The 10,866-nt window shown below is 48.6% G+C and overlaps 5 protein-coding genes across 7 annotated transcripts; 2 read left to right on the top strand and 3 right to left on the bottom strand.

The window, feature by feature from the left end:
• Positions 1-3: 3 nt before the first annotated feature.
• Positions 4-1,701, bottom strand: LOC6553259. Of its 2 annotated transcripts, none has more exons than XM_001980090.3 (2): positions 1,431-1,701; positions 4-1,374 (listed from the first exon to the last, which is right to left on the bottom strand). In XM_001980090.3, the coding sequence occupies exon 2, from the start codon at positions 1,370-1,372 to the stop codon at positions 377-379; it is 996 nt and encodes a 331-aa protein (XP_001980126.1). In that variant the 5' UTR covers positions 1,373-1,374; positions 1,431-1,701; the 3' UTR covers positions 4-376. The 2 variants fall into 2 exon arrangements, with proteins under 2 accessions (XP_001980126.1, XP_015010161.1); XM_015154675.2 differs by having other exon boundaries at positions 4-1,378; positions 1,431-1,700.
• LOC26526208 (zinc finger CCHC domain-containing protein 10) lies at positions 1,645-2,555 on the top strand. The gene is made up of 3 exons (XM_026977064.1): positions 1,645-1,723; positions 1,792-1,913; positions 1,981-2,555. The coding sequence occupies exons 2-3, from the start codon at positions 1,867-1,869 to the stop codon at positions 2,462-2,464; spliced, it is 531 nt and encodes a 176-aa protein (XP_026832865.1). The 5' UTR covers positions 1,645-1,723; positions 1,792-1,866; the 3' UTR covers positions 2,465-2,555.
• On the bottom strand, positions 2,545-3,210 carry LOC6553268. The gene is made up of 3 exons (XM_001980091.3): positions 3,195-3,210; positions 2,902-3,056; positions 2,545-2,847 (listed from the first exon to the last, which is right to left on the bottom strand). The coding sequence occupies exons 2-3, from the start codon at positions 3,010-3,012 to the stop codon at positions 2,635-2,637; spliced, it is 324 nt and encodes a 107-aa protein (XP_001980127.1). The 5' UTR covers positions 3,013-3,056; positions 3,195-3,210; the 3' UTR covers positions 2,545-2,634.
• A 50-nt stretch (positions 3,211-3,260) lies between these two features.
• Positions 3,261-5,963, top strand: LOC6553269 (retinoblastoma family protein). The gene has a single exon (XM_001980092.3). The coding sequence runs from the start codon at positions 3,429-3,431 to the stop codon at positions 5,769-5,771; it is 2,343 nt and encodes a 780-aa protein (XP_001980128.1). The 5' UTR covers positions 3,261-3,428; the 3' UTR covers positions 5,772-5,963.
• LOC6553270 (SWI/SNF complex subunit SMARCC2) lies at positions 5,936-10,758 on the bottom strand. Of its 2 annotated transcripts, none has more exons than XM_001980093.3 (8): positions 10,519-10,758; positions 10,304-10,429; positions 9,174-10,098; positions 8,793-9,123; positions 7,958-8,732; positions 7,686-7,896; positions 6,382-7,398; positions 5,936-6,312 (listed from the first exon to the last, which is right to left on the bottom strand). In XM_001980093.3, exons 1-8 carry the CDS (start codon positions 10,633-10,635, stop codon positions 6,188-6,190), a joined length of 3,627 nt encoding a protein of 1,208 aa, XP_001980129.1. In that variant the 5' UTR covers positions 10,636-10,758; the 3' UTR covers positions 5,936-6,187. The 2 variants fall into 2 exon arrangements, with proteins under 2 accessions (XP_001980129.1, XP_015010160.1); XM_015154674.2 differs by having other exon boundaries at positions 6,382-7,206.
• Between the last annotated feature and the right edge of the window lie 108 nt (positions 10,759-10,866).

The following is a 10,866-nucleotide window of genomic DNA, read 5'->3' as shown; positions in this document are numbered from 1 at the left end:
CTCTTTCATTCCGATTTTCGCATATTGCATTAATTTATTCACAATAATTTTCGATACATAAATTACAGGACCTTACACTAAACGGATTTAATAAAACATATTTTTGGACAATACACAATGAATTAACAGTGGGGTTAATAAGCATGCGATTGTGCGCCAGTGGCAGGCCAATTATTATTTTACAATATTGCAATTGAATAAAATCTGTAATTCTCATCGGTGCCCCCATATTTGCAGAGCAAATACCTTCGGACTCGAAGCGGGGATTGGGATTGGCTTCGCTTGGCTTACGGCTAGTAACACAATTTCAATGATTTTTCGTAGACCTTCCACCTCGGAACATTTTGCTAGATATTAATGTGCTTTTAGTGGCGGGTCACCACCGGGGACTACGTCGATTCGGTTCGGAACGTTCGTACTGGATGCTCTTGAAGGAGCTACTTGCACTCAGCTGCTGTTGCTTCGGAACTGGCTGTCCACGAGTGACAATGTCTTTCCATATCATGGTCAAAAGTATGAAGAAAGCGCCCACTATCTTGCTCAGAAGCTCAATTAGCTTAAACACTATTGGAGTGGCGGTGTGTGTAAACCGACTCAGCTCAAACATGAATCGCACAGCGAATACGCCTAGGAATCGTAGCGCTAGTGCGGCTCCACCTAAGGCAGAGAAGATGAGTAGGCCCAGAAAGCGAATAGTGCCCAAGATGTTCCTCTTGTTGACATCGTTAGCCATAAAGTCGTACACGGTCTGTTTGACACCATCGCCCCACTGTTGCAACACAGCCAAAAAGTCATTAAGGCCTAGCTGAATTTGCTCCGCCACTTCGTCTGTCTTGAAGGAGGAAGAGTCTTCACCCGCTGTGATCGCCTTGACAGGGCTACTCCTCTTTAGGGTCAGGGATCTCCTCGGCGTCGCCAAAGGCTCTGGCTCCACGGGCCTCACCATCTTCAATTTGAACTGCACTTCGTGGTCCCGGAAGCGCAGGGTCTTGATGCTGAACCAATACTCTCCAAAAGCCAGGTCATTCATCTCCGTCCACATGCAGGTATCCAGTTGACCGGGATCTGCTTTGTGCTGGTAACTTCCGTAACTGCCGTAGGTGATACCTACCCACATAGTGGGCACAAAGCGTTGATAGAACTTTTGCAGCTGGCCGGCGCTCGAGTGCAGCAGCTTCTCCAACTCTCGCTCGCTGCGTTGCAGCACCACTACGTCTCGGTATCCAGACACTTGCTCCACGAAGCAGCGTTCCATATAATGGCCGCGGAAGAGACAAGACTTGTAGAGCTGCTTGGTGAGCGCTTGCATGGCTAGTTCCTCGGGCGGCATATGACGTCCGCCCGCCTGTGGCATCACCGCGCTGTTGTCCATGCCTAGCTGGTTATAAAAGCTCTTATTACTGGTAAGTAATGGACTGTAGTAACCTTACCGATTGATAGTGATTGGACTTTGCTGCAACCACTTTCGCCGCTTAGTCAGCACGGCGGTTTTGTTATTGTTTGTCCAGGCAATATGTGCGAGTTAGGGTTAAGCTTTCAGCTCTTGTTTATTTTTTATTTTTTTCCGACCATGCATAGTGCACTATAGTGCAAGACTTTAAGTTTAAAATTCAGGCATTTAAACATAAACTAGGTAGATACAAATTAGGCAACCAGCTGTTAAGTACGATAGCCGATAACAATAGGGGCGTCCATACACAACCGATTGGCGGAGTATACAACTGTCAGTGGACTATCGCTAATGTGACGAAAAAAATTATAAAAAACATTTTTGATACTCATTTTTCCCAGTTTTTCCACCCGGCCACGTTGGTTTCCACCCACATCAAGATTTCCTCCCAACAGCGTCTGCTCGAGTGCTTCAGGATGACTTTGGTGGGCCTAGCTGCCCGCAAATTGGCGCAGAAGAAAAGGTTAGTTTTGTTTGAGAAGTATCCCAGCCGGCTTTTTTATTGTAACCTTGGATTTCTGTAACAACAGATCCGCCAAGCAAGCAGCCGACTTTCCCAACGGCATCCGGTGCCAGAAGTGCCTGCAGATCGGACACTGGAGCTATGAGTGCAAGGAGAAGCGCAAGTACGTCCACCGGAGCTCGCGTACCAAGCAGCTAAGCAAGCATATGTCCCAAAAGGAGGCTGATGCACCCAAGAAACAGGTGGAAGAGCACGCAGAAGTGGTTTCCTCGGAAGGAAAGAAGGTCCGTCGCCAGCGGAAACCGAGCAAGAGCTCCTCGTCCTCCTCCAGCTCGTCGGACAGCTCAGACAGCAGCAGCGAATCGGACTCGTCATCCGAATCCGACTCGAGCAGCTCCAGTTCGGACTCGGAGGACGAGGATGGCGGCTCGTCGGGCTCCAGTGGCAGTGGCTCAGACAGCGATAGCAGCGAGGATCAAAAGCAGGGAGCGCCCCAAAAGAAGAAAAAACGAGCAGAGAGTTCAGCTGAATCTTCTGACGACCAGGAGTAATCGAGAGACCGATTTGTGGTCTGTAGCATGTAGCTTTACTAGTTTAGTTATTCCCACATTTAAACCGAATATGAACATACTTTTTGTACTACATTGTGTTTATTATTATGCCCCCACCAAGTACGTTGTTATGTGATGTTCCAGCCAAGATGCTAACCATAATAACAATTTTAATCCGAGTCGACTTCCTCTTCGAAACGGCTAATTTGGCTTGTGAAATCCAAATCTATTTGCTGGCTGTTGATGAGGTGGGACTCCATCACAGTTGTGATTGGGGACTGTTCCATCGTCAGATCTATGTGGAGGGAATCCCTTGCAGGAGTGCACTCCGTTTTTGAGTTTTGCTGGCCCACCACCTGAGACTTAAGATGCAGTTCCTCTACCTGTAAAACACTAAATTGCGCGAACCGCCATGGAAACAGGAGATATGCAAATACCTTTAGTGAATTTAATGCCTCCTGAATTACGGGGAGCACACGGTCGAGTTTTTTTTGGATAGCAAATAGTTCAGCCTGCTCTTTTTGTAGGACGCGATTTGTTTGCAACATTTTGAAAACAAATAATAAAAGTTAACCCTAGAATGACATCTTTTCTATCAAGGCTTTAAATGGTATACTTTTAATAAACAAACATTTTAAGTGAATTCAAATTTTATATAATACCAAATAACTTTGGAAACAGAAATAATTTTTTAAAGATGGCTACTAAATAAGTAAATTTAGTTAATTACTTTATATAGTATTGGGTTAATTATCAGCTATCGATAAGGCCGCTCGAATAAAAGCATCCCTGCTGCAAATGAAAATTTCGATAACAATAGCGGTGAGGCAGGCGGCAATCGAAATCATTCGCGCCTTTCTGGAATTTGCATTTTGTACAGTCAAAACAGGGATTCGCGTAAACTGCGCAGGAATATAAACAAACAAAAGTTAGCAGAATATAAAACATTACCAGTTCTCTACCAATGGACACTTGTGAGGTGGAGGGAGAGGCGGAGACGCTCGTGAGGCGCTTCTCCGCTAGCTGCGAGCAATTGGAGCTGGAACCGAGAATTCAGCAGAGCGCTCTGTCCACCTACTATCGCTTGGATGCCGACGGCGGGCTGTCCACTAGCGAGGGAGATGCCCAGGAGTGGCTATGTTGCTCTGTCTACAGCGAATTGCAGCGGTTGAAGATGCGTGACATTAGGGAAGAGTCTACCAGCGAAGCGAACGATTCGGTGGCTAAGAACAGCTGCTGGAACATGTCACTAACTCGTCTGCTGCGCAGCTTTAAGGTGAACGTGTCCCAGTTTCTACGCCGCATGGAGCACTGGAATTGGCTGACCGAGAACGAGAACACTTTCCAGCTGGAGATAGAAGAACTGCGTCGCCGACTGGGTATCACTATGACCCTGCTGCGGCACTATAAACACATCTTCCGGAGCCTGTTCGTTCAGCCCGGCAAGGATGCGGACCCGGATGACCTCAATCACTACCAAGCGCTGTATGAGTTCGGTTGGCTGCTCTTCCTGGTCATTCGAAACGAGTTACCAGGTTTTGCGACTACAAACCTGATCAACGGCTGCCAAGTGCTCGTTTGCACGATGGATCTTCTCTTCGTGAACGCCTTAGAGGTAGCCCAATCCGTAGTTATCCGCCGGGAATTTTCTGGTGTGCCCAAGAAATGGGACTCCAAAGACTTCAACCCTACCTTGCTGAACAAATATAGCGCGTTAGAAGCGATGGGAGAACTGATTCCCGAGCTACCAGTGAAGGGCGTGGTGCAAATGAAGAACGCCTTTTTCCACAAGGCCTTAATGCTGCTCTATATGGACCACAGTCTAGTTGGAGACGACACCCACATGCGGAAGATCGTTAAGGAGGGAATGCTTGATATAAATCTGGCCAACTTAAATCGCAAATACACCAATCACGTAGCCGACATTAGTGAGATGGACGAGCGGGTGCTGCTCAGCGTCCAGAGGGCGACCAAAGAAGACTCTCAAAGAAGTCCACCGCCCTTCCAAACAAGCTCCTCACATTCGCATAAGAAACTGTTCTCCCAGGATCTACCAGATACTCTTCCACCTAGCATTATAAAAGCTATCCAAAAGGAAGAAGACGGAGATAAAATTATGAAATATGTATATCGAACTCTGCAAGAAATGAATCTGACCTTTACCATTGCCGCGAAAGATTTTTTGGATGCTGAGGTGTCGGGAAAACGATTCCGCCAGGTCAGAGGCCTTTACTACAAATTTCTGCAGAAGATTTTGGTCCCGGAGCTGGCTCAAAAACCACAGCTTAAGATTGGGCAGTTAATAAATCAGCGCACGCTTACAGTGGCACTGTTAGCATGCTGTCTGGAACTGGCTCTTCACGTCTACGACAAACTAGTGGAAGGATTAAGGTTTCCCTTTGTCCTGCACTGCTTCTCCCTGGACGCCTACGACTTTCAAAAGATTCTGGAGTTGGTGGTACGCTACGATCATGGTTTTCTGGGCAGGGAGCTGATCAAGCACCTGGATATAGTGCAGGAAACATGCCTGGACTCCTTAATTTTCCGCAAGAGTTCACAGCTGTGGTGGGACCTAAAGCAAAGACTTCCTCGCTACAAGGAAGTCGATGCAGAAACTGAAGGTAAAGAGAACTTTTCAACGGGGTCAGGCATCTGCCTGCGAAAGTTCTACGGACTGGCCAACCGGCGACTGCTGCTTCTGTGTAAAAGTCTTTGCCTTGTGGACTCCTTTCCGCACATCTGGCACTTGGCCGAGCACTCCTTCACATTGGAGGGTGGCCGTCTGCTTCGTAATCGTCATCTGGACCAACTGCTGCTGTGCGCCATATATCTTCATGTTCGGCTCGAGAAGCTTCACCTCACTTTCAGCATAATTATTCAGCATTATCGGCGACAGCCGCACGCACAGAGAAGAGTTTACCGAGAGGTCAGCCTGGGCAATGGCCAGACCGCTGATATTATCAGTTTCTACAACAGTGTGTATGTCCAGAGCATGGGAAACTATGGTCGCCAACTGGACTGTGCACGATCGCGCAAGTCACTGCAAGAAGCACAGAGTAACGTTGGTATCCTGAAGGAGAGAACTCATAACGAATTGAGCCTGAGAGCCAACATTAGCATATCTTCACCGCCCCCACCCAGGGTATGCCAAAATGCGTCCTGCTCCAGTCTGCCACCTCCATCTCCCGCCGCATCCCCACTGTCCTCACAGAGCTCGCTTAACATAAAGCGCGCTGCTTCGAGTAGCGAATTGAGAGAGGTCAAGCGACCCAACATCCTGCGGAGTCGCCAGCTTTCAGTGATCTGAAAACCAATCAAAAAAGCTTAAATAGTTGGTTCCATTTTACGCAGCCATCTTAATATATTTCTTTCTTATTTATCCGTTTAAAATGCGGTACAAGAAAGTTAAAAGCTGCTGCTTTCGTGAGATTGCTAAGACTTCAATTGTAATAAAAGAATAACTTCCACCTGTAGTTTAAATAAATGTTTATTGAATGCCAATTTTCGGCTTTGAAACTTGGTTCAAAATATTTGTGCAATTGCTTGTTAACGCGACAGGACCCGAAACGAAAACTTACACGAAACTGGAGGTGCGCAAGATGCAGTGCATCTCCTCCAGATTACACACAAGAGTTGGGCTTAAAGTGGAGTATACATAATACATACTGAGAGCGTACGACTTACAGCTATTTACTTTAACGTTTTCTGGCCTATGAGTAAGAGTTAAGAAGAGGGAGCTACTCCGGCAATGGGAGCGGTGTTCGCTGGAGGAATGCCCCCTGGTGGCATTCCCGATCCCAGCGGTGCGTTGGCATCTGCAACTGGACCGCTGCTTGGCGGTGTGGTATCTATGATGGGAGTAAAACATGTCGGAGTAAGTACCATAGTTTATAAAAGGTAATCCATAGTGCTCTTACCCATTGGTGTAGGTGCTTGAGATTGCGCTGCTCCCGCCGCGGCTGGTCCGGTTTGGTCGCTCGGATTCGTTACAATGGCCGTTGGAGCCCCTGGCGGGAGTCCTCCCGTGAGAGCAATCGGTGGCGCTGCAAAGGGAGCACCGTTGGGCGACGGAACTACGTGCGGGGGCAACGGCTGATGCTGAGCGGTGGGACCCGCCAGCGGTTGGGACTGCGACGGCAGCTGGTGCGGATGTGGAGGCATCTGCTGCTGCTGCGCCAGGTGCGGATGCGGCGGTAATGATTGCTGTTGCTGCTGCTGCTGGGGCTGTGGTAGCTGCTGTTGCTGCTGCAAAATCATAGATCCCGCGGCAGCCTGGCCCTGGAGCTCTTGCTGAAGGCGATGATGTGCTTGTTGGCGCGCTCGGAACTCGGCAGCCTTTAGCTGCTCCAGGTGGAATTGCTGACGCTCTGTGATCAGCTGCTGACGCTGATACTCCAATCCCTCGCGTTCTCGCTCCATAGTGGCCTCTAGTTCCTCAAAGTGGCGCAATTTGATCTCCAGTTTCTTCATCTGAGTCTCAACGAGGAGCGCCACCAGGGATTTGATCTTGCGCTCCTCCAGGGCAGCCAGATGTTTGGCTTTAACTGCTGCGGATGCCAGAGCTGCCGCCGCCGCAGTCTGCATATTATTCTCGCTAAACGTGCCTTCCTTTGCCACCACCCCTGATCCTGTCCCGGTTCCCGATCCCTCCTTGGCCTCAGTGCCGTCCTTAGTCTCGCCATCGCCACTGCTGTCCTCCGTCTTGATGTCCACTTCGCCGCCACTTGCGGATGCTGCGGTTTCTGTGGGTGAGGATTTGTTTGATTTGTCTGACTTGGTGGCTGACTTATCGCCCGAAGGCGAGGAGCCGGATGACTCCTTTGGTTTCTTGTCAGTGTTGTTGGTGTTGCCTGTCGCTGATGATGATGTGGAACTCGAGTCTGTGTTCGTGTGAGTCTTATCCGATTTTGTATTGTCTTTGGACTTGGCATCGTCTGTGGTTGTTGTTTGTTATTTGGTGGTTGTGGTGTTGATGTAAGTTTGGTAGATTGGGCGCAACACAAAAACGAAACAATATACGAATACAGTGCCAAATGGTGAACACATTGCGAATTTTGAAAGAAAGCAACACAAGATTTCAACAAAACAAACAAATGCAGAACCAACAATTGAGAGTATGGCCTAAGCATTCGATTAAAAGAGATCTCGCTCGATTTAGCGACTGTTCCCTTAACCAACATCTATTAACCCGCTTAACCGATCTCTAAAGGCTTTGGCTTACCGTCTTTTTTGCTTAGGTCCTTCATTTCCTCATCAGAGCCGCCGGCGGATGCAGATGCGCCACCCTCCTTCCCCTCTTCATCGTCCTTGTCGTTTCCGGTTCCTGCGATTCCACTGTTGGCCAGTCCAAAGTTCGGATTAAATTTACCACCTGCCGAAGCTTTTTCCACGTTTTTCATGTGGTTGTCCATTATTGTGGCGGGCACCTCATCCTAGCATAAGTTTTATATTTAATGTTAAAATCATAGTTTAAACGTGATTAAATGTAACTACCTTAATGGCTGCAAATTCCTCCATGGCAGCCTTTGCTGCTGCAGCGGCTACGCGAGGATCGACCACAGATGCCAGAAATGCGACAGTTGACATAATGGGATTGCCGCTCTTGCTAAACGGAATGGGTTGGCAACCCAACGGGCCAAGGAAGCCACCATCATCCTCTAGATAAGGGTCCTCGATCGGAAGCCGCAGGAAATGCAGAATGCACTCGTCTTGGGTGCGAGAACCAACGTGCTCGCAGACCTTGTTCCAGTCGTCCTTGTGCATTTCCAAGCCCTCGAGCAATAGCAGGGTCTCCTGGTCGGTCCATTCCCGTGCCATGCTTGCCGCCGTGCGGTTTCTCATTGCCGCCGGCTTCTTTGCGTACTGATCCAGCTTGAGTCCAAACTGGCTCACACCGGAACTTAATCCTCCGGCAGCGCCATTCTCAAGAGTCTCTGTCTTGATGCCAGTCAGACCACTTTTATCGCCTAATTCCAGGCCACCATCCTTGCCCAATGGCTTTTTGTCCAGATCCAACAGTGTTTTTGCTGCCGACGGTTGTTGCGTCTTTTGCGGATTTATGGACTGTAGACCCGATGGTGTATCCGAAAGAATGTGGAAGTGTGAGGTCGGTGGTGGACCCATTGGGGTGGGGCGGACATCCGCATCGATCTGGTAGTTAATGAGGCCCCACTGCTCCAAGAAGGCATGTACCCGCATTATGGCGCACACATCTCCTGCAAGATTACGCCTACACGCTGTGCTGGTCAAATACTCCGTCGGATTAAGCCTGAAATAAATATTAAATATTAAAAACTACTGCTGCCAAACAACTAGAGCTTCAGCTTACCTGTATGTGTCAATCATAAAGTTCCTGTAGGCCATATAGATTTCCGGTGTCTTCGACTTATTCTTGCTGTTGAAGAATTCTGGCATGGCACGTTTCTCGATCACGTGGATGGAGTTGTAATCAAACCAAGCCGAGTACGAGGGAACGATAATATGGTGCGTCTGCTCGGTTACATTATCCTCCATGTCCTCTTTGGCCGATGAGGAGAATTCCTGCGTGTTGCTGTTATCACTTGTCTTGCCTGTCTGCGAGTTGTCTCCATCTCCGGTTGACATGGCTTGAGCAGCGCTTCCTCCAGTCATTTCGTCATCCAAATCGGTCATAGTGCCGCCTAGATATCAGTTTTTTTAGTCCACGCAGATATAAGATAATAAGTCTTACCCTTAATAGGCATCATGTCGTTGTCGCCACGAGATTTACCGCCCGGAGCTGGACTGGCGGTGGACTGCAAGGCGGCGTTTGCCTTATGAACCTCCTGAACATTGGGCTCGGCCGGCGGATCATCCAGATCGCGGGTTAGATCCTCGTCGTCATCATCGTTGCGCGACTTTTTGTGCACCACGGCGGGAGAACGCTTACGCTTGCCCGGCTTGGAGGTGGATGCCGAAGTAGCGGGAGATGGTGAGCGACGTCTTTTCTGCTTGCCTCCGCCCGAGCTGGCGGCAGGCTTCTTCTTCTCGTCGCCGAAGGACATGATGTCATCTATGGACATACGCTGTTTGTGCGTCTTCTTCTTGCCCTGTTCGTCAACCTCGTAGTCCTCCTCGGCCATCCACTCATTGTACTGCTCCAAGTCCACGATCCAGGATGCAGACACCCGCCAGCGTTCCGCCGGTGACTCGGGATTCTCCGGAATGTGATCCGGCAAGTCAAAGTTATTAACAGCCCAAGAATCGTAGGACTCCGGGAAGTAGTACCAATGCAGCATCACGTGGCCGCCGCGCTTAAAAATGGGCCGCGCATACTCGTCGGGATGTGGGTCCACGACGGGATAGACGATATGGGTGGCGTCCTCTTCGTCCGACACAATCTCCACTCGCCGATTATCGAGGATCTCGCGCAGTTTTCCCTCGAAGCCCTTTTCAATCTCCGGCCGAATATAGATGTATGGTATCCGGTACAAATCCGCCTCGACCAATGCCTGCTCAATCTCAATCAGCAGCTGAATGTTAGGATCCTTGCGCGTGGGATTCTTGCCAATAGAAAAGTCGAACTTCTTGCCGCGTTGCTCGGCCCGGAAACGGAACATGGTCGAGAAGATGATGCACAGACCACCGCCGCTCTTGAAGTCCAGAAAGCAGCGCATCTGTGGGTGTGGGTGGTAAAATTATTAGATAGATGTTATAATAAACTTAAGCCTAAATCATGGTCAACGTAGCTAAATAAGAAATAATTGCGTGTGGTGGTTGTGTCGACTACAATAGGCCATTCGAGGGTTAATATTTACGTGTACACACGCAACACGGGGCACCCTGTATTCCTCACCCACCGCAGGCATATTCAATACTAACCGGAATTCTGGTTGCCGGCGGCTCCGCTGAATTCTTGCCCAGCTTCGCTTCCACATACTGCAGGAAGTGGATGAGCAATTGGGCCAATGACTCCTTCGTGATGGGCTCCGAACTGTGGGCCAAATACTGCAATAAATACGAATGTGAATAAATCGTTTTTTTCGCCGCCTGTCAGCGCCATTTTTGTTTGCGGCGGCGTTGTTGTTGGCACTCACCTTCTTGCAGTTCTTCTGCAGCCACTGGCGAATTGATTCGAAACCCTGCAGCGTTTCCGGCGACTGGAAAAAGTCTATATTTGGACTTCCGTCCTTCTTAGGACCCAGTGTGTTCATAGTGCGGCACTTTTGTGGACTTTTTGTCAATTATTTTTTCACTTTTCCACGCCAAAAAGCCAATAAACGATGCGTTGATAAAATGGAGATGGTGTTTAAATCGATGTCTTTGTGATCTTTGTTATCGATATTTTAACTTTCTCCACCGTCAGTTTTCACATTTTGAATATGTTTTACTCAGGCTATAAATATATAAGTATATTAATTAATATGAATTAAACGATATATATA

The sequence above is a fragment of the Drosophila erecta genome, unplaced genomic scaffold (assembly GCF_003286155.1).
Source record: "Drosophila erecta strain 14021-0224.00,06,07 unplaced genomic scaffold, DereRS2 tig00000000-arrow-pilon, whole genome shotgun sequence".
Taxonomy (NCBI): Eukaryota; Metazoa; Arthropoda; class Insecta; order Diptera; family Drosophilidae; genus Drosophila; species Drosophila erecta.
The sequence above is the reverse complement of the archived record's forward strand: the minus strand, read 5'-3'. Positions and strand labels throughout refer to the sequence as shown.